Source organism: Callionymus lyra, chromosome 9 (assembly GCF_982586985.1).
Source record: "Callionymus lyra chromosome 9, fCalLyr1.hap1.1, whole genome shotgun sequence".
NCBI lineage: Eukaryota > Metazoa > Chordata > Actinopteri > Syngnathiformes > Callionymidae > Callionymus > Callionymus lyra.
Window position 1 is genome coordinate 29,498,346 of NC_141826.1, and position 23,413 is coordinate 29,521,758.

Sequence of the window (23,413 nt, forward strand, 5' to 3'; positions counted from 1 at the left end):
GTTCAGCTCGACAGAAAGAATGGTGTTGAGAAGAAAGGTCTATTAAGATGGTGCAGATAGAAAGCAGGAAAGCATGAACCTCATCTCACACCTTCCCTTCTTTCATCTACTTCCCCCATAAGCTGCTATTTTGATTCCTGGATTCCTCACATGCGACTTCGCCTGCGATTCAAAGAGTTCTCAGCGAGGGCATCTGTTGGGGTATTATCATAAACCTGCCTGCACCCCCACCCTTAACCTTCTTACCAACCACCCCCCGCCCACCACCTCCTTCCTCTGCGCTGGCATGTGTGCATGTTGTAGGAAAAGGGGTGGGGGTGGTGGCTGATGCCGGGGTAGGAGAGCTTTTCCGTGACCCGGGGAGTTAGTGATACATAAACCACATGATCAGTCTCAGTCTAGAGGAGCCTCCGACACATGCCGGCAGCAGCAGCTCCACTGGACCTGGATCTTGATTCTCTGACACCTCGGACCGAGACGAGCCTCGGAGCGGCGCTGTCACCCACTGATACACAAATACGCATTTAGACAAACACAGGCACCGCCGGAGAGCGACGCACATTCCCACAAACTGACATCCACAGGAGAGCAAACACACTCTCTCTCCCTCTCGCTCAGCCTCTCTCCCTCTCTCGCCTTCTCTCTCTCATCCACACATCACTACAGTATCTCAGCGAGTGACTAGCAGAGCCAGAGGGAGCAGAAATGAATGTGAAGATCCTGACGCTGGTGATTGTGCTCCTGGTGTCTCTGCTGTGTTCGGCCAGTGCTGGTGAGTAGAGCCTTGTCGCCGCTCGCCTCTTTTCTCTCCTTTCTCTTCTGTTTGCACTCGGCAGTTCGCTGTAGTTGATCAGTTACCAGTGTGGGTCCAAAAGACTAGGAATATGGGCACCTGGCTGTGTACAGTACTGCACTGCAGTGGTTATACTGTCTGCTATTGTAGCAGCTTTCATGTTGTTCTGTGCTTTCTAGTCTTCATGTTGCTCGATGTTTGGAGGAAGATTCAATGTTTTTTAAATCAGTCGGGCTGTTATGAAATGAAGGATGTTCATGCCACATGTTCTGCTCGGTGAAGTGGTAAATACTATTAATCCGCTCATTTTACCATTGGATGGTTGACTTGAACATAGTATTAGTACTTTAATTATGAAGCAGTTTTACAAGTACCTACACAATACGTATGTGTACCTCCTGTAGTGATGGTGTTGAGGACGTTAATTGTTGAACACATAGTGGGAGAACACACTTCCATGATGCAAGACTTGTTTCTAATGGTCTTGCCTTGTCACAGTAAATCCCTGCAAAGTAGAGCTTGTTCTCTGGAAGAATTGTTGGACTAGATTCAAATGTTGATGCTCAGGTTTTGAACTACATTATTGATCTGGAACAGTTTCCCAAGGGTTGGTATGAAGCCTCCCAGAGAATAGGAGGTTTAGGTCAGGCTGGTGGTCAGTCTGCAGATGTGATGCAGGTAACATTGAGGTGTGAAAAAACAACACTCAGGCCTGAGTCAATGTCCGTCTCATCCTTGGTTTATCATCTGTTTACCAGCTACTGCTGCTGGATCTTCACACATGTTCTGTCATTTCATCTTTTTCTACTTTTTAAAGACACATTTCCCACGAGATACAATTTGTCTATTGGTGCTACACTGGATATGTTGCTAGTTGCTGCGAGACTTGTGTCCACTCCGGTCCATCCATCCACAGCTACATGCTCCTCATGCTCCTCATGCTCCTCATGCTTCTCAGCACATTTGTTAGAGCGACATGCTATTTTTGTCACCGGAGTAATGAGAGGAATCATCTAGCATCATGGTCGGTGTCGTTTCTCACGCCCTGCCAGTGGCTAAGCATGTTCCACGCCTGAGAGCCCACCATGCTACACCAGCTATGGGGAAAACAAGGCAGCTGTGCCTCAGGGATTCATCCGAGCTGATCCTCCTTGTTCAAGTCATGCCGCTTATGTGCTTTTCTCTCGGTCGCTGCTGGAGTAGCTTCATTGATGGAGACGAGGCGAGCAGGACTGTCAGCGATGCATGTGTGTTGCAGCGATGATGGGTGTGGGGATGATGCTAGCTCTGGTGTCTGCTGAGCAAAAGCCTTCGCTACAGTATGTGCTGTCGCGGGAAGGTGTCGGGAAAAGGCTCTTCGTGTAGGCAGTGGGTGTGAAGCCTTTCATCTCAGACAAATGCTTTTCCAGTTCAGTGGGCTATTCTCCGTCTCCGTGTGTGTGTGTGTGTGTGTGTGTGTGTGTGTGGGTGTGTGTGTGTGTGTGTCTGAGAAACAGGGAGGAGATACAAGAGAATAAGCAATATGTGCAGGACGAGAAACATAGATTCAGAAACATAAGAGTCTAGTAGTGACAGATAAATGTTGCTCAACAATCATTACCAACACTGATGGTGTCCTTCCTCTGCTTATATTAAGATGCTTTAACATATTATATTAAGATGCTTTAACATATTATATTAAGATGCTTTAACATATTAAATTAAGATATATTAACATTGCACTTCAATCAACCATCCTTGACTCTTACTCAACAATGAATCCATGATTCTCGCTCTTTCACTGACAAACTCTCGAGAGATCGAGGCTAAAACATTTTGACTCTTAAAAGTTAATCACTCATTGTCTTTCAAATCAATCAATCCAAATAAACATGGCCTGACATGTTACGTTGCCTGTAATGTTATTAAACTTTCATGCAACGTTAGGACTGGATACCCAGGCAGGCAGAAAACCTGATGCTTACTCAACTGTTGAAGGTCAAAGTTCAGCTGCCCACAGATGAATTTAGCTGACGAGTAAAACAAGCTAGTGTTGAGTATTCTGTTAAACATCTATAACCTTAACTAGGAACATTGAAAGTGTAATTGCCCTTTTTTTTCACGTATTAAAGGTTTCTGTGAGTGTGTGAGTACAGAAGAGAGTCAAGGAAATAACCCTTTCCAGATGTCCAGAAGTAACGCTGGACAAAGAGGACGTAGTGGTTTTCTTCGTAGTATTTTAAAGTATGTTTCTAACACATACAACACAGCGTCCAGTAAACTTTTGACTGAACGATAGAAGCATTAATGACAGCTTTATGTGACGCTTCCTTCGGCTCAGCCAACCAAACTCATTCATCACCTTCATTTCCCATCATTGATCAATAATGAAACAGAAGTTGCTGCATAAACCTCTGGAGACGCATCTGATAGAAACACAACAGCAGTTATTCTAGGCGAGATCTGTGTGTGTGAAGAGAGTTGAGAGGGCATAGTCTGGATGAAGGTTGTTGTGTGTGTGTGTGTATATATGTGTGTGTGTGTGTGTGTGTGTGTGTATATATATGTGTGTGTGTGTGTGTGTATATATATATGTGTGTGTGTGTGTGTGTGTGAGTGTGTGTGTGTGTAGGGGTGTGTGTGTGTGTGTGTGTGTGTGTGTGTGTGTGTGTGTGTGTGTGTGTGGGGGGGGGGGGGGGGGGGTTCCTGTGAAAACCAGACCTGAAATGATTGACAGTCCCAATCCTCGCTGCTGCTTACAAGGTAATTAGATGCAGATATTTTTCGAGTCACAGCCATGTCTCTTAAGTGTTTGATATTAAAATGATTTATGACTCTCTTAAGTGTTCCATTTTGAGTGAAAGTCTCAAAAGCTGCAGGTTTTAAACCTGAAGGAGACCAGTCATGACATTTTTGTTAGGATGCTGCCGTACTGCTACGTACTGAACCTAAAATACACATTTACTTAGTTGGAAAGACTGGATTCCTAGAAAAATGTGGGCGTTCTTTTTAAAGCAGAGAAATAGATATGCTGCCAATTTTCACAATTAATTATGCAGCTTTTCTGTTTTACACAATTGTAAGTCTCACTTGGGATTTGATCTAATGAAGGCATTCAAGCAAATAAGTCTGTGAAAGCTGTTGAGGGATTTGGGTTCATTTATCAATGCGCCTCAATTCTGTGCCTCGGGCGAAATGCTGTAGTTTTGTTCTTGGAGATAAGATGCTTCTGTGGCTCGTGGTTTCTGTGTCATTTTTTTCTGTGAATGTTTGCAAATTGGATACGTCAAGATTGTGTGCGACAACATGGTCAGTCATTCATCAAATAACTGAAGTTCAGTCTGTGATCGGCGACACTACTGCACTGGGAGGATACACAACACGTACGTCACAAGCTAACAAGATACTGGAGGTGATTTTCAGGATAAGAAAGTCCTCTTTGATTATACAATAATGACAGTGAGTCTTTCTGAAATAAAGACGAAGGTTTCATTCTGGATAATTCACTGTAATTATAAGTCAGAAGCCCATTTATCAACTTCACTATATTTGTATGATATTCCTTCTTCTTACACTTTCTATGGAACCAGTTTTATTTTCAACTTTCATTTCTCAGTCGAGTCTCTGCCTGGATCAAGTGCTCTTGTTACAATAGTCCTTATTCTTGGCAGTGAAAGTTAGTGAACTCACAATAAGGTCAGGTATGAGATCTTGTGTCGTTTCCCTCAGAGCTGCATTGACCACGACAAGGTCGTTGCTCCAGCCTTTCCAAGCACGGCAGCTCGCAAGAGCGTTCCGAAGGAAGGGTCAGGAGACGGAAATAACGTCAAGTGGCACTAAAATCACAGCTGTCTGTAGAAGCTCAAGATAGAGTGTCAGTGAAAGCAGCACAACATTTACTCACAACAATTAAGTTCCTAATACATGTTTATTTTGCTACCAGGATAATCCCAGGAAATACATACATGATCATGACGTGTACGATTTGATTGTAGCATGATCAAAAGCGTTATTTTCAATTCTTTAAACGGTTAAATGGTGCTGTTGTCCCTCAAGCATTGGCATTAGTGGTGAACCCAGAGATGAACGTTTACCTTCCTTTCAGTTTCTCTCCTTCATCTCAAAGACACACAGGTTCACAGCAGGAGGATGGAAGTGATGGCGCCAAGAAGGAGGGGCTGGTGGCACATCTGATCATTGTGCCCATGGAAACTAATGGTCAGAGAATCTCTTTGCCCTTGACGGGCTGTCTCTGGAGATTTGGGCAATGGTTGGTCGCCTGCTCTCCTTTAGTGGCTGCAAATCCAACCCTTTGTTGTTAAAAAAAAAGAAGCACCAGAAACCGCTTTCAGCATTAACTAGAGAACTGAGTTCCTGCTTTAATCACTGCTGGTTTTCAACCTGCAGTAACCTTGTAGCCACAGTTTCACCCTCGAACTAGAGTGTAAGCCAACAGGCAGTCAAGTGGTGCCGGGAGTCAGTGGCTTCATTAGTTTGCTCAATGCTGCTGCCGGCCCTTTGAACTGGCAGCGCTCTGATCATAGCAGAGTATGTAACACCTCATCATTTCATACACTCTGGAGATATATAGCCGCACACTTCACAGGATGCTGACTGGCTCAAAGGGACATCTGCTGAAGACCAGAAACTAGTGGGCAGCTTGTTTTTAATTTGTTCGCAACCTTTAGCATGTTTGGGGTCAACGCTCAGTGCAGGTTGAGAATTGAAACACTGAAGCGAAAAAGAGGAAAGGTCTTCAATGGATAGACAAAGCCAGCGCTCAGCGCCGCGACAAGCGTGGCTTTATTACAGTTTAACAATGCTGCATATCAAACAGTCCCACAACAAAAATAAAAGAGCTTACGACCAAAACAAATCCCTCCTGAGAAAAGAACAGGCAGAAAAGCGGAGGCTGAGTCAGACTGTGCTTGATGAAATCTGTAAAATTAGATCGATTTCAGCTACAATGTCATTCTTTTTGCTCCAATCTGAGTGCTTTTCATGGTGGCTGCCATGGAAACATGGTCTGAAAGTCAGGCAAGCAATTGGTACCAGTTCCTGCCAAGGCCCACAATCGCTGGCCTGTGATGAGCAGCATCGAGAGAGAGATGACTCAGCCACGCTTCCACATGTGCAGGTGCAAACGGATGTGTTGCTGAATGATTTGTCTTCAAACCCGTTTTATGCTAAATGAATTGTCTGTTTGGACCCAATTAACACATATTTTGCTCGATGCCCTTTTCCTTGCACATGACTGTCTCTACACATTCAAACTATTTCTGACGTCAGTGTGCGGCTCTTTCTGGTTAGTTGGGTTCTCTAGTTAAGACATGAATGAAGCTCAGATGATTAAGAGACTCTGCCTGCACCGACGACACCATGGTAATAACCATGGTAATAACCCATGGCTGCACACACACCTGGGTATTGACTCGTCCTCTACTGCTCTAAACAATCTCACAGGAGAGAAACACGCTTAAGGCAACAATTACAACCAACACAAAGCAATCAAAGCAGACAATAGCAAAGAAACTCCTTCCTGATCTTACAAATTGACTTCATTGAAAAAAAGGACATTTTCTGACTCCTTATATAGAAAGAACCAGAGACGTTCTGAGACCAAATTTGTCGTCCAACTATGTTGTAGAAATACTTTAAGCTCATGTTAACGATCATGCTCTTCATGCTTTTGGGGAGTCATTGGCTTTAGAAGCTGTAAGACAGTGTGACTGTTAATGATGAGAATGACGGGTCAACGACCAGACGGGATTCAAGAAGTAATCATTCAGACAGTAATCCACCTCATAATGGCTCAGGAAATTCGGCAGTGAGTGAAGATTCATTTTGGATCTTATTGATGTCGACGTTTGAGACTTTTGTCTAAGATACAATTAAGATGTCAACCACATGGTGTAGGAAGTAGCGGTGGTTGTTTGGCTGAGTTCGGGGCAATTTTCCACTTCTGACTACTGACTAACAGCACTCTAAGTTCTTGTCAGCTTTTAGTACATGTTGATTAACTTGATGCTGGAAGATGTATTTCTGTCTGGACACCACTGCTGGAGTGTTGTACAGTCTGTGGGCCTCTCAGCTGGATCCTACTAGGATGGATGGCCGGCCTTGAGGAATCAGACAGGATACAAACAACACAGCTGGTCAATATGAATCGAGACTGAAGCATTCTTCATTTGTGATGCTATCACTCATAAATAATGTCTCTGGTTATGTTTGTGTAGCTGGATTATGCTCAGGAGTCCAGTGATGACAAATTGTGATATTCATTTCAGTTTATAGATGATTATTACTCTCGTCATTTATCTTCTCATCTTTTTGTGAGGAGCTGTTTTGTTGTCTTTATATTCCAGAAGTATTGACGTTATTTTCTTCATTGTTTCATTGTATTAATTTCATATATATATTAGCCGAATAAGGTGAGTTGTTGTAAAACATTAAACTGAACTCATTAATGCTACAACTGCTGCTTTCCTTCAATCCGTAACAAAAACACTCAAATACTTGGTCTCTGGACGACAGTCTTTGTGTTAGTGTTAGTTCTATGGAATCTTCCTGAACCTCATCTTTTTAAATTAAATTCAGATACAAACGAATGAACGAACCTATGGATGATCTTTGATCGTAATGTAATACAATAGGCTCTCCTGTCATTTCCATTGGAAAAAAATTCTAATGAATTAAACAAATACTAAAAAATACTTTCTTTCAAAAATAGATTTCATCACTTTCTCGACAACCAAAGTGTCAAATAAGGATCTATGATTGTGTTGATAAACATGTTATGATTTCACTCGAGAAAAGTATTATTTATTTATTGAGTCACCAAGAGTTATGCATTGATTTATTTACACTAAAAGATTAACACACATAAGTTGGATTTTAGAAACACACACTAATATTGTGATGCTAGAACTTACACCAACATTCTTCATATTCCTTCTTTATTAAAGTTTAATGAGAGAATTACTAGAGAAACAATGGTTCATATTGGCTGGAAATGGGGTTAAACTTGGTGTCAAGGTTGATTGTGGGTCAGATAAGAAGGTCATTGTTATGAAACATCTACTATCTTTCTGGTTAACCTTCTGAACATAAACATGTGGATCCCTCATGTGAAAAGATCAAATAGGATACAAGAGATTTCACAGAAGAAGACGTCTTTGTTTATGGAGGTGAAACATGCATTATTCAATGATCGGCCTGCCATGCTTAAAATCCCAAGGTCTTATCCCAACGCAACAGATGCTGCCACATTGGATATTCTTCTGCGGATGGATGGAGCTCCACAGCATCTGTTGCTGTACGTCAAATCTGTCACATTGCAATGCCTTCGCTCCAGGCTGCAGGAGTGATTCTATATTGCCAGTGTTATCACTGAGCCTTGGCTTATTTTTAGCAGCTTTCATTACACTTTTCTGTCCGTCACCAGATTGGACAGGCTGAGATTTGTCAGGAGAATTACAAGATGTTCTCCCTTCAAGCCCATGTGTAGCGCAGTGGCAGACAGACTGTCATGGTTTAAATTGTCTCATTATTGGTGCAGGTTATGACAGTCTTACCACCCAGTGAGTTTAGTTCCTCTCAGCATGTGCAGCCATGGTATTATCTTGTTCACATTGCATTGTGTACTATTGTTTTATTCTATAAGCCCCTTGAATTTCAGTGACTTCATCTGGAAATTGAAGCTTCCATAATCCAGACATTAATATTTACCAGTCTTGAACAATAAATAGACAGTTTTGTCTTTTAATAATTTAAAAAAGACACTTAAATGTTTTGTAATCGAGTAAAGATGAAAAGGATACTTTGGAGTAAATCACAGTTCAGCCAGTTCCCATGTTATTGTAATATAAATGCAATTGAAATCTTTCACATTATTGAACATCCCTGACCTTACAACAAAAATGTCTGTTTTCAGGTCTGGGTTCAAAACATTGTTCATAAATAAAAATAAAAAGTATCTTATCCGCAATATTTTAGGGACAAGGACCTCATGAACTTTGCGACGACGTGTTATAACTTTATGTAAAGTTACCAGTTTGAAAAGGAACATAAAGAAACAAAAGATATCAATCAAGACAAACGGCTGAAAGAAAACAGATTCAGGTTAAACTTAAGTCAATTATCAAACATCTCCAAGATGATGAATGATGAAAGTGAAATGGTTTTCAAATAACCATGGTTTTATATAATTGTTCATTGTTGGCATGAAACCATTGACAAGTTACCTAATGCAGAGTTAGCTCAACTAGTTTCGCCCCAAACATCTTTTTTGTTACTCACGTGATACATCTGTCACTCCTGTGTTCGTTTCAACTGGAAATGCCTTTGAAGACAGTTTGTAAAATAAACCTCTTCCATTAAATGTGGAACACTAGACAACGGCTACTTTGTTTATAAAAAATATCCAGGATTTTTTAACTGCAGAAATGTCAACAGGATATTCTATTTGATTTAGACAATATATATTTTCTACCCCTGCTGGGCAATTCAGTTTGCAGCCTCAGTCACATAAGTAATAAATATATAATATATAAATATACACAGAGATTACACTTTGACTCAACATTAACAATTTAAAACGTCTCCCTCTGGTTTGTGTTTCTGAATGAAGATGGTGTTGGAACGTGGCTCATAATTCTTCAGTTAGTCCAGAAAATCTGCTCAAACATGTCTTAACTTTCACGACCAGGGATTATAAAGAAATGAGCTGAATGCTGTTCAGAATGTGTAAACGTCGCTCATTCATTCTGTATCTGGAACAATAACAAAAGGATAACGTGTAGATTAGCACAAAGATGGGCTTTAGATGCGGAAATATGCAACAGACTTTGCCTGGAGTATGAATTAGACCAGTGTATGAGAACAACTACGGTGTGTAATGTTCTCGTGGAAGAAGATTAGTGTGGAAATGGAACTTGAGATGTCTGGCGTTTCAAGGATATAAAAGAAAAACAAGCTTTCTTGCTCAGTCATGCAAGTGGCCACTATTCTGCTGCAGTGGAACGTCTACCTGAAGGTCCTGGGAAGTATTTAGTTGAATAAAAAAAGAACAAGCAATGGATGAAGAGACAGAAGAAAGATAAGAGATGTTTCTGCCACGACTTCAGCCTATGAATGAAAGAAAGGTTATCCTTTCAAGAACTCTAAAATGGTGCCAGTGTCTCCTTAAGCAGGAAACTTGAATGTCACGACCCCATGTGACTGATGTCAATCATGCCTGTGGGGGTTTAGACTTTTTTGTGGGCTGGTCTTCTGTTTCTAAGAGTGAATGAAAGATGTTCATTTTGTCCATTGAACTGAAGCCTTTTATTACTTAATCAAAGTTTTCTCACTTATTGAGTCTTTATGAATGTCATTTTGTGTACGTTGTTTATATAAAACGAAGTAAACATTTAAAATCTTCAAACGTTTCAATATGTTGACTCTGTTATTAACGCAAACTTCATTAGAGCTCGTGCTCAAGAGCGATCCATCACATTAAATGTCCCATTAAAAGGACGTCCTTCATGAGGTCTGCAGGTTTGCAGCAGGTCAAGAGGTCGCACCAGAGTTGACCTAACCTTTAGGAAAAACGGGGGCTTAACGGGGATCAGGCAACACTTAAATTAGAGACGACTAAGAACATCTGGGATCTCTCCAACACACACCAGCGAACACCAACACATTCACACAGAGTCTCTCGCCTCTAATCTTGTTACCTTCACACAGCCTGCTGCAGTGTTTATCATCTGCAGGGTGATGGAGACACGAGGGGTTTCATCTCGGGCCTCAGCTCCACGTCCATCCACAGCACTCTCAGCACAAGCTTGATTAACTTAAAGCTGGGTGGGCTGAGGAGGCCACACACGCGCCCCAACAAACCTATACTTGTCTCATGTTCCCTCATCTGTTATCTCTGCTTCCAATCTCTGAGCTCACCTTCAGCCTTGATAACAGTCGCTCGTGATCTGAACGACACTCACTCCTTCCAGTGATGTCATGGATACTCACGGATGTTCTGCTTCAGGTCCCATGGCCTCCACGGAGCATGGCCGAGAGCTGGGGGAGGCAGCGACGGGGAGAAAAGTGGTGCAGAACCCCGTGAGAGCCGGTCAGACCCACAGACCGGCCGGCTGGAAGAGGAGACGCCCTCGGCCCCGTCTTTCCAATAAGGGCCCGATGCCGTTCTAGAGCAAGGTGAGGGACGTCGTCGAGCTGAGATGTTTTTTTTAACTCACTTGGACTGTCGTAAGAGAAAGATGTCTTCTGTTTCTCAGAGGATAACAGGTAAAGTCTCAAATACAAATTCAATAAAAATAAAATTATAATACATTTGCGAATATATGAATTATCTTCTAAAACTGAGGACCAGACACAGAAGCGATCTTTTGTTGACATGCGTGATTCAAACATCAGGTTCCTCACAAGTTTAACAAAACATCTTCAAAGCATCAAAGAAGAACGATACAGCTTCGGTCCTTCTGGAGACAAGTCGTCCACCGACTCAGATTAATTACAGTAATTCAAAACTGCTCTTTACAAATGGATGACATTGGAACCTGAAGCAGCCAGAACTAAAACACAGAGATTCAGATTCTGAGGCGTCTGATGAACTGCACACTCTTTGACTTTTTATTCATTATACACTTTACTACAAAACAAGATGTTATTTTTCCGTTTAAACAATTCATTGTATTACTAGATCAATGGTAGTTGTAAATTCTCACATTAAGATTTCAATCAAAGACATGCACTGTATTGACAGACATTGGTCTAGTTAGAGGGAAAATACTATAAACTTCTATATATTTAATGAATATTGTTTTGATTGTTTAAGCGCTTTGTGACCCTGGTCTGGAAAAGTGCTATACAAATATACATTTCTTACTTACTTATATATAAATAATACTAACTTCTACTATATAAAATACTAGAGTCTTTGTGTGGTTTAAGAGAACTTCACAAGACACAGGAGGCGTTTGCGAGACCATGACCTGCTGATCAGCAAATTAAAGCCATAGTGAGGAAAAGACCACGAAACTCAAGAGTATAGAATCAAAATGATAAAAGTCAAAACAATGTTTCTGAAGAACGAAGGGCAATATGTTCTAACTTGCTCTGTCAGCCAATAAACTGTGAGAACCCGCTCTCGGTGACACAAGTGACACAATAAGCTTTAAGAAGTTGTGAATCTTTATTAAAACAAACAGCTGAGTCACGCTTATGCCTAAGAAAACTCTCTTATGGATTTTCCTTTTACAACCAGTTTCAGCTTTATAATGGTGATAATAACTATGATACAAGTGACTCAATCATAGTCATTCAAAACAACAAAAATGTTGGTTATTTCATCCTTTTATTATCTACTGACACCAACTAAACAATTCTATGCTGTGTTTACAACAGTGGCAATAAAAATGTAAAACTGCAGAGTCAAAACAACAGTACACAGGTAAACATCCTTAAAAAGTCTTGCTTTAAAAAAGCAGAAGAGATTCACAAAGTATTTGAGTTAAAATGTGACAATGATTCAGTTTGTGTTTTAAGGCTTTGAATTTATGACATAAGCAAGGCATAAGCAACGGTGACATCATCATAGACAACAAGGTTGAAAAACAACAATACAACTTGATCCAGATTAGATATGGTATCCTGGGCATTACATTTACACAGAAGTATGTACCTGGAACAAAAGCAAGGCTTTATCAGTGAATGAACTTTGTTGTCAAGCAACAAAGCTTACTTCTCGACTCACACGAGATCTTGGGAAATCATCATAGACCGGCAAAAGATAAAAGGCAAAGGAAGATAAAAGGTTTCCGCGTCAACACGAAACCATTTCTGAGCTCAAACATAAAGTAATGCTGGACCTGCGGTGTCAGAGAGACATGAAACAGTTTCCTTTGGTTTCTTTACATAAAGACACTGAAAGAAGATTTCAAACTGCCCAGGTTAGTTTTCACTGGTTGTAAAGTCTCAAGATCTGGTCGTGGAGCCCCTAGAAGACACTGATTGCAGAAGAAGTGACTCACGCATTTTTTTTAGAGAACAAGAGAAAAACAAACTCTGAAGATCGTATTGTTGTGCTTCTGATTTGCAGGTAATGCTTGACGCGCCCTCCCCCAGGTTCTGATCTCTCTGCTCTTCCTTTGCCTCGGGGACCTTGCAACAAAGGGCCAACGCTTGCCCAGCCTGAAGAGTGATGTCCATAGCACCTGCTGGTTCTTCAAGAAACCACGTCCACATGAAAATCAGGACAAGCCGCTCACCCTCAGCTCTGGGAAGGATCGGGGGCAGGGAAGGGGGGTGGGAGGCATTGATATCCTAATCCTCTTTCTCTCGTTGTCTCTCTCCCTAAAGACGTGTCTATCTCTGTCTTCTCCCAAGTGTTTTTCTTTCTTTTCTTATCATTTGCCTAATAGAGCCCAATCTGAGCAGCTCCTTGAGCGCCTCACATACTGTAGTTTGCATGACATGTGGTGGAGAGGAAGCCCACTCAGAACAGCAGCATCTTTCCACGGTGTGATTTCCCATCGATCAATCTGAGCAACCAGTAATTGTTGTGTAGCAACGTCATGGCTTTACTGGTGAGGATCATTCAGAAGGGCACCGGTTATTTCAACTTTCAGATGTTTGCTGCAAACACAAATCTTCTTGTTGATAATTGACTCATGAAGCATCATGTGAAACCCATTGTTGTCATTGTTAATGGTGCTTCAGACTTCCTCATGGCAGTTCGTCCTCATGTGAAGATGGACAGACAAAGTGAGCACATAATGTTGAAAAGATTTGACTGACATGGCACAATTCCTTATTTTTGGTTGATCCTAACACCGTAGGGGCTGAGGGTTCACTGATGGGCTCAAGGTTACTCTCACATGTCCCACCTTGGAAGAGTATCTTAACCTCTAATCCAAATCCCAATCTTGCCCTCAATCTCCAGCCTTTTCAACATCGCTGCCGCTCGAAGCTGCTCTACACGACTGTTAACGGGCAGTGGCCACCAACAGGTCGCATTGCCTTTTAATGAAGTGCCAAATAACCACTTTCTCCACTGCTGCCAGGAAGAATGAGGCATTAGGGAGAAAAAAGAAACACATTACCTCTTGTTTGAATCTGAAAAAGGACACAATGCATTGAACAAAAAATACAATTTCTCCTGCGACGATACAGCAGACTTCAATTAAGCCACGTTCACATTACATGCATATCTTTATTTTAAATTTTAGATTTTTATACATCAGCAAACTCTAAACTAGCATCCATGTCTTTTTTTTATTCTGACATTTCTTCTAATGGCTCTCTCACTGCTTATCGAGCCGGTTTAAGGTGACTCTGGTGATGTGAACGTAGCTTCAGAGCTTGATTAGACAAATGAATAAATCCTTTAGAAAGAAAATGACCATCAACTTTGGCTGGATTCACTTCCAAATTGTCAGTTCTGTCATTCTAGAAACGTCTACTGACTAAATGCCTTTCCATTATACTGGATTAGATTACTGTTTATTTGTGTTGTTACGTAGTTTGACTTATTTTCTCAGGGTTCTATGAAAGAGGCAAGAGAAGTCTATTTTGTGGGTTACTTTATCAAAACACACATTTTAGGCGATAAAAAAATATTTTCATAAACTCTATCCTAACTTTCTCTTTGTATACTACAGTTTATTCATGTACCAAGAATAGGTCCGTTTCCCATTTTCTGTCCAATACAGTTGCCTTTCTCATTTGCCCTCCTTCTGCACAGGTGGTCGCAGCTTTGATCATAACACTCATTAAACCCTGAATTTAATCTTTCTCAGATGGATCTCCCCAAGGCTGGCTCGGGCCACTTAGTCTGAGCTCAGTGAAAAATTGGCTTGGACTGAAACCACCCCCCTGCCCCCCCCTTAAATCCCTGCTCAATGTACACCTGGATCAGATCTTTGAAATACGACGTCAAGGTGTGCTCATTTTTTTTTTACAACAAACACAATTACAGTCTCGTGAAAATATTCACTTCTGCTAGTTATCGAGTCATTTGTCAACTTGGTAAAGTTGGCGGTCCCTCTCACCATATCTCATGCAAATAGGATCCAGTGAAGCTTTCTCAGAGCATGGGAAGTTCAACTGTCCCAGTCCTGGGCACTGAGAAAAAGAACAATTTCAGTAACACCATTATTTTTTCATATCCTCAGACAGAGATGTAGGTTTCATGAGAGCTTGTCTCGTGAATTGTTGGAAAAGCTATAAAGGGACGATATGAGCTGTGAACAGAAACCACAAGATTTGGGATGCTGGCCGTAGACTGGATTGAGACGAGGGGTGTAAATGAATATTTTCTCATTCCATGAGAAGTCAGACATCTGTCATGAATGTATTCTCATCATCGGGAGCAGCCAGGTTATCGTGTGAGAGACCAGAGCAAACCAATAATCACGCTCTGTTTCAACTGTTACAAAATGATTTAAAACCAAAATATGTGACGCATCCAAAGTGTCCCGACAAGTGTACATCGGCTTCGTTCTAAGTCTCTTGGGTTTGAAGGCTGCACTTTTGCTTCTACATTTTGCTGCTGAAAAAAAATCCACTTAAAATAATGTTTTGGTATAGAATGGTTTCCAAATGTATTGTGACAACTATTTGTCTGATTCTTGTCTAGCTGGTTGTCCAAAGCTTAGTTTTGTAGTACAGTCGAAGAAGCTGTGCTTTTGTGGGTGTAACAAAATAGAGAAGTAGTCTTCAGCACAATATGTGGTGGACATGTAAAAGCTTTCAAGAATGTGTTCATGTAGATCGCAGCCTGCACATCAGGTTAATGGTGTGGAAGGACAAGCGACCAGGCTCAGGCTGAAACGCTAAACCAATACATTATGCCCGAGGAGCAAAACCATTTTCCCTAATGGTCTTTTCCAGCAAGGCTTACAGCAGAGAAACGATTCGTCCCGTCAATGTTTCCTCTCTTCTTCTCTGTGACCATCACAAGGCCTGAGTAATGTTCCTATGCACTTGTTAGCATGTTATCCTGGTAGACAAACAACCTTCTTTCCAAAAACGTACCACTTTTGAATGACAAAGTACATTTGGCTGCTAGGACGGGGAGAGTCTGTTGCTGGGTTAGATATTATGTTTGTCGTCGGTATATTCCAGAGCCAGGCATTCAAACATGTTTTTGTCATTCTATTTGCTCAGTTTCTGCCAGATATGATTCTTTAGACTGACTTGAAGTCAGTTGGCACACAACACATTCCATGATCTTCTATTGTGAATTTGGAAACCAATCAAGCTGATACTTAACATAATCACATATTTCCAAACAGCTGGGCAACCGAAGGAAAAGCATATTTGAGTTCTATGATCAGTTATCACCTGAGAGCCTCATCTTGAAGCTTTATTTGTTAAGACAAGCACGGATCCTCGATATCCACACTTTAAATGGTCCATCTATATAACCACTGTGTTCAGAGATCCAGTGTTACTCAGAAAGATGATGTATTACTCCTGAAACTTATATTCTGTTTTGGTGTGTGCTCATATTACTCACCAGGCCAAATGTACAGTCCCTGTCTCTGTTTTTTCGATGTTGAACTGGGCAAAATAAATGACATAAATAAATAAAACAAGTGTATCAGAAATGGTTGAAATACTGTGTACATATCTGAACTTTTGGTTTCTAATTTATAAAAGATAAGCTTTAGCTCTTGGAGTACTTATATTATTATTTTTTTTTCTTTTCATGCGTAGCTTTGTGTTTTTATTTTCTATTTCTGTAAAGTGTGTAAATATATCTTTATGATAATAAGTAATATTAAAAATCTTATTTTAAGAAAATGCTCTGTCCTGTGTCTTTTTTCCATAAAGCCTAATTTGTTGTTTTACTCTATTATGGCTTTTTTTTAAATACACATTTTAATTCATGGCAGTAATTTATAAATATGTAAAAAAAAAAAACGCAGGTAAGACTATTTAAAAGTGTTTCCTTAATCTCACTCTTCATGTCATATTTTCCACATCATTTGTAAAAATAAAATAAAAATAAGCTTTCAATCTTGTCCAAGATCTTGGAGAAGGTTGTGTCTGAGCAGTTGTTCCTGGATCAGAGCGACATCCATGAGAAGTTTCAGTCTGGCTTCCGTAAACATCTACGGAGACAGCTTTACTGAAAGTGTCCAGTGACATCATGATGTTCTGGTTCTGTTGGATCTGTCCTCAGCCTTTGACACAGTTGAACCAGATCCTGAAGACTGAGGGATGAAGACTGTCTGGGTCTGTGTTCCAGTGGTTCTCATCATACCTTTCTGTTTCAGTGTCTGTTTTCTGTGTGGCATCCCTCAAGGTTCTGTTCTGGGTCCTTTATTGTTTGTACTTGATTCCTATGAGTAAAATCATTCCTGATGTTACTTATCACATGTTTGCTGATGATATCAGATCTACTGTTGATCAACTGAGCCCCAGAGGCTGAACTTGGTCAATTGTTGCTAGAAGTCAAACAATGAGTGAAAACACTTTGAAGCTAAATGTGGACAAAAGTCAAACTCAGTTTATGGTTGAGTCAGTACTTGAGTGACTTATGTCAGTCAAACTGAGGAACCTGGTGTTTGACAAATGTCTCTAGTTCAACACTGAACAAAACTGACCAAAAACTGTTTCCTTCAACTGTGAAAATTCTCTATACTTAGGAAAATGTCGTCACAACAAGATCTGGATCTTAAAATCAATTAGTTTTTTCTCCTCATCTGGACTATTGTAACAGTCTGTTTTCATGTCTTAACAAGAAGGATCTGTCTGGCCTGCAGTTCATACAAAACTGCAGCGAGAATTATCACCAGATCTAGTAGAAGAACTCACAACTTTAAAATTCTGGTTCTTACTTTCAGATCTATTCATGGTCAGACCTTCATGATCTGATCCAGATTTACACCCCAGCTCGGGCTCTGAGGTCTGTGGATCAGAATAAACTGATGGTTCCTGAACTTCAGGACCAGAGGAGAGAAATCCTTCCAGACTGTTGCTCCTAAGCTTTGGAACAATCTTCCTCTCTCTTTGCGCTTGATGGATCTACTGACTCCTTCAAGAAACATCTTAAGACGTTTTTATTTGTTCAGGCTTTTCCTTGATTCTCTGAGACTCCTGTGTTGTTCTCAGTTTTATCTTGCCCTTTTTAGCATATACAGTATTTTATTGGGTATTGTTTTAATTGTTCAAGAGCTTTTTGACCCTGGTCTGGAAAAGCACTATATCAATATTACTTACTTTTTCTTAAACAGACATGTTTGACAACACAACCTTTCTTGACATCTTTCCAAGAATAATGCAAATTCACAAAGCCAGACCAGGATCTGTTCCAAAAGAGACAGTGGTTCCCACTCTACACCATTTCCCTTCACTCAAACATAAGTAACATTCTGAGGCATGAAGAAACTCATCACCAGAGACAGGCAGAGCCTCCCAGACCCCGCGGTGCAAACTAATGTTCACTGCCATGAAGCTGCCAAAGGTTTGACTATGACTTCATCCAGTGGATATAAAGTCACTTGAGCACTAGATACCATCAGTGGAAACACAGAGAATAATTCTACTCACAGAAAATACATTTTGAATTGGAACATCTGCTTCTTATTTAACTTTCAATAGAAACATGCTCGTAGATGAAAGTTGAAAAGGCAATAGTGGCTTAAAATCTTTGGTTAAAGATATTTGCTTCCAGCCTGGACCGACATATTTCAATGGTGATGCTTGAATCAAACAGAACACACGAGAGACAAGGAACATGTTCTATTTATATGTTAATGGAATAAAATCCATTGAAAAGAAAAAGAAAAAACATGACATTTGATTCAAAGGTCCCACTTCTAGCTCGGGAGTCACTCGTAATTCAAGACCCCCACTGGGACCACTCATGGAAGTGTCTGCTTAACACTCAACGCTGACATGTCGTGACGGACAAGAGCTGCCCCAAAAGACGCCCAAGGTTATATCATCAAGCCGGGGTCAGCTGTGTAATTGCTCTGGGGTCACAAGGAGGATGTGGAGCGTGACTATGAGCTTCTACAATTACAGTCTGTTGCACTGAGAACTGCTGCAGGAGCTGAACTGTGAGGCCAGACGTCGTGGCCAAGAGTTCAAGGTCCGTCTGTGAGAGCGACTCCAGCTCTGTTCACCGTCACTGACAAACATTTGGCGGCAGGAGAGCCATGAAGCATGATGGGAAAGTTTGGTTGGGAAGGAAATCTTACCAATCGTCGGATCTTTGTTCGGAAAAAAGTCTGAATGAACGAGGTTCCATACGTCACTCAATATTTCCTCTACTCATCCCTCGCATTGAGAGGAAGCAGAAGCCAATCATTAGACTTAGACTTAGACTGCACTTTATTGATCTCTTTGAGATGACACTCTCAGGGAAATTTCTGAAATCCTTCATCATGAGTGAAGATCTATCACCGATGTTAGTCATGGACGGAACATATAGGAACTTGTTTGGTCGCTCACCATGTTATGTCCATATTTAAGACTTAGAACTCATCGTCTCTGCAGAACATTTGTTGCTAGAACATACGAGTAGTTCAGATAATAACGTCTAATTCAGACTAAACATGCTTGTTTTCAAACTCAAAGTGGACTTTAGGGATCCGTCTACTGAGGTTTGTGTTTCATGGTTTGAACCTCAGTTTGTGCATGAATATAAACCACAAGAACATCTGGAACTTTCTTGGCACAGCCTGTCTGGTTTAACTGCTGCCACATCATAAAGACCTCGAATGTTGTTGGCTCACCCAGAATACCACCAACAGAGCCCACAGGACCACAGACCATTATAGAAGCCAGCGCTGCTGCTGCAACACCTGATGACTTCCTGAGAATCAAACATGCGATGAGCAGGTGCTTTCTGTCTTCTCACTCTTGAAGTGTCTCAGCAGGACCACGTTAAACAACCTCTTGTTATATTTGAAACCCTCATAGGGAGAGACTCTCTTATCAAGACAGATTCAAGTAGAAACGTGGAAGTAAAGGATGGATTTGTAAACAAGTTATGACGTCCATTATAGTTCATTTCAAATTGTATTTTGTATATTGCATACTTTAGACAACACAGTTTCAAAATATGAAAATACTGGCTTCAATCGAGCAGCATTCGTGGTAAACAGTGTAAAACACGGATGCTTGGAAGCAGAAACATGTGTAATTTGCTTCAGCTGTGTTAACACTGTCGCGGTGATGGATCGTTGACTTGGTCGTAAAAACAAAGTAAGAAAACACTGAGATGAAACTGTGAGCAAATGTAGAGGAAATGGGGACATGACGATGATGAAGGTGACAATAATGAAGATGATGAAGTTTAAAATGAACTCTTTTTTCTGTTCATAATATTCAAGTTAAAATAAAAGCAGTGAAAATCAAATAAGATGGAAACATATTCAAGATTAAGAAGGTAAAGACACCAAGAAGCAAGAACTGTTTACCTGCACCAGCTGTGCAAACAATCATTTATCCTGGATTTAAACTCACTCTTCTACCCTCAACCTAGACTTGTTTAACTAATGCAGGATCAATCTTTAGAACTGCTGCCATGTTTACATCAATACATGCTTTATGATGGTTCATTCTTAAACATGGTATTATGAACTGGATAATGTACCTTTTATTGGGGTTTGTTAAACATTACATTGTGATAATCATGGAGACAAAGGACAGTCAACTTGAGAAGCTGAAGGCTTGAATCATTTGTTCATTTCCTGCATCAAACCCTAACGTTCATGCTTCAGCTCAACTGTCTCCACCATCAGTTTACGAGTGATCAGGGAACCAGTGACGCGTTGTTACCTTAATCTGAGTGTGTGTGTGTGTGTGTGTGTGTGCACTTACTTAGACCCAGAATGGGCTTTGACCAGCTCACACACCAGTTGTTTGGGGACATCGTTCCCTTTGCGGGCGAAAACCACGATCTCCCCAATTAGTTTTCATTCAGAACGTGTTCAGCTCTAAAATGTATTTCTGTCTAAAAATCTCAATTGTCCCTGAAAGTGACAGACGTTTTGTCTGTGTGTGTGTGTGGGTGTGTGTGTGTGTGTCCCCCATCAATCTGTGTGTCGCTCTATATCGCCCCCATTGGTAGTGTGTGGATTTGCATCGCTCGACAACGCCCCTAGTGGTAGTATGTGGAAGTGTCAAGAAACATTCTGTCTGATTATAAAGATGGATGAATAGATGATAGAAGTAAAGACGCATGAGCAGCGTGAACAGATCATGATAGTCTAGCAAACAATAAATAAAAATACATTTTAGTTGTTAAATTAATAATTCCATAGAACAGCCTCAACCAAGTGTTAAAATGAATTTGGTAGCGTTAGCATGCTAGCGCTAGCATGCTAACTGATGATGTAACTTGGCAAATAGAGAGTGAATAGGTAGCCTGTCATTTGCCTGAAATTAAAGATATATTAAAGGATGTATTAAAACCTATGTTAAAGGATATATTAAGTTAGTAAGCCTGCACAAATAAAAGTGCCTTGAGATGTTTCTTGAAGGAGTCAGTAGATCATCAAACACAGATGTTTCTTGAAGGAGTCAGTAGATCATCAAACACAGAGCTGTTTCTTGAAGGAGTCAGTAGATCAGCAGGACAGGAGCACATGATCCTCAGTTGACCACTGCAGCCTGAGAACTTCGAGAAGAGTGAGTCCAGTTTTAGCTCTATATACACACACACACATATATATATATACACACACATTTCACCAGCAGGTAATTTGACCATGACTCTGTTCATGATCAGACCAGTTCTAGAAGAACCAACACAGGCTTGATATTGAGTCTAGTGTAAAAACTCATGCTCAAAGCATGACCTAGTTCTTCAGGACTGCTGGTCTTCTGTGACTCTCAGACCAATGAAACCTGGTGTCTGTGACCTTTGACACTAAAATCACATGGAACCATAATGATGGCTCGTCCCAAACCAGAAGTGAATCAAATATTAGCCTTTGAGCTTCACAGGGTCTCAATGGCCACATTAAGCAGGATTGATATTGAGTCTAGTGTGAACTATCATGTTCATTGTCAGACCCCCAGGGGCCTCAGAGAAGGAATAGGGGCCAAAAACCATGTTTTTCATGACTGTTGCTCTTTTGCTCCTATTTGACCTCTGTGACCCTCAGATATATGAAACTTAGTGTGTGTGACCTTTGACACCTTGCTCACACAAATACTAGAAGATCATCAGAATATGTACATCGAATTACAGGCTCCTAGTTTCTCAGGGGCCCAGATGACAGTTTCTTGAAGTTATAGAATCAACCCTTTCATATACAACAGACCACAATGACCAAAAGGTCAATAAGTCAGAGATATCTCAACTCACATGAACCAGGCGTCATGTTGATTTCAGTGTGAACACACACACTTATTTTCAGACCCTGTTGGGCCTCAGAGCAGAAACAGGGGCCAAAAAACATGTTTTTCATGACTGTTGTTCTTTTGCTCTTATTTGACCTCTGTGACCCTCATGAAAACTCATGAAACTTGGTCTGTGTGACCTCTGACACCTCTAGAATCATATGCTGGTGGAAACATAATGACAGCCCCGGAAGTAGCTTCAGGAAGCACCTAGAGAAAAGACCTTGAGAACACATGTGTAAACATGAAACTTGAAGAACTTCCAAAACTTTCAGATCATTTCAATCAACAATGACCGATATATGGAGCTTCAAAGAAGACCAGGTCTGGTCATTCTGTTACTCAGAGACCATCTTGACAGAAGAATGACAACCTGTCACTCATCTTTGCATCGATGGACACAACATTTCTCCACCAATAGATCATCTGATTGTGTCATAAACACATCAGCCTCTTGACGTTATTGAATGAACCCTAATGTAAAACACGCCACTATAAAAACTCTTTTCAAGAAGCCTGCTAGTCGTTCAGTATTTGTTGTTGTTGGTGTAGTTTTATGATAAAATAACATCAGTTTTGAGTCACATGTCAATAACATACGTATGTTTATATTCAAACATGGATGTCTCACAAACGCCTTTAGACGCGTAGTGTTGCTGGACGTACCCTGCAGGTGAAGAACTAGTTCTGACTCGTGTGAAGTAAATACATTGCCAGGATATACAGGTATTATTTCAAACAAGGATATGTTCGAGCTCTATAACGATATAAAGTTTATATTCTTGTAACAACATTCAATCAAAACTACTAACATTACCTCAACACTAACCAACTTAATGAAGACTTTTATTGTAGAGAAGAAATTGGTTTAAACTTTTTAGAACAATAAATGTTTTGATCTGAAATGAATTGTTCAAATATATATATACAGTGAAGAAAATAAGTATTTGAACACCCTGCTATTTTGCAAGTTCTCCCACTTGGAAAGCATGGAGGGTCTGAAATGTTCATGGAGGTGCATGTCTGTGTGAGAGATCATCTAAAAAGAAAAATCCAGAAATCAAAATCAATGATTTTTTAACAATTTATTCGTGTGATACAGATGAAAATAAGTATTTGAACACCAACGTTAATATTTGGTAGAGTAGCCTTTGTTTGCAATTACAGAGGTCAAACGTTTCCTGTAGTTCTTCACCAGGTTTGCATAGACTGCAGGAGGGATTTTGGCCTACTCCTCCACATAGATCTTCTCTAGATCAGTCAGACTGCAGGAGGATA

The 23,413-nt window shown here is 40.6% G+C and overlaps 1 protein-coding gene across 1 annotated transcript; it reads left to right on the forward strand.

The window, feature by feature from the left end:
- The first annotated feature begins 392 nt into the window (after nt 1-392).
- On the forward strand, nt 393-16,576 carry apln (apelin). The gene is made up of 3 exons (XM_087799190.1): nt 393-772; nt 10,797-10,966; nt 12,870-16,576. Exons 1-2 carry the CDS (start codon nt 706-708, stop codon nt 10,958-10,960), a joined length of 231 nt encoding a protein of 76 aa, XP_087655316.1. The 5' UTR covers nt 393-705; the 3' UTR covers nt 10,961-10,966; nt 12,870-16,576.
- Nucleotides 16,577-23,413: the final 6,837 nt, after the last annotated feature.

Excerpts from the sequence above, each read along its gene's own strand:
- apln (XM_087799190.1), top strand. The coding sequence starts at position 706 with ATGAATGTGAAGATCCTGACGCTGGTGATTGTGCTCCTGGTGTCTCTG. Across the intron at positions 773-10,796 it reads GCTGTGTTCGGCCAGTGCTG|GTCCCATGGCCTCCACGGAG; the intron begins GTGAGTAGAGCC and ends GTTCTGCTTCAG.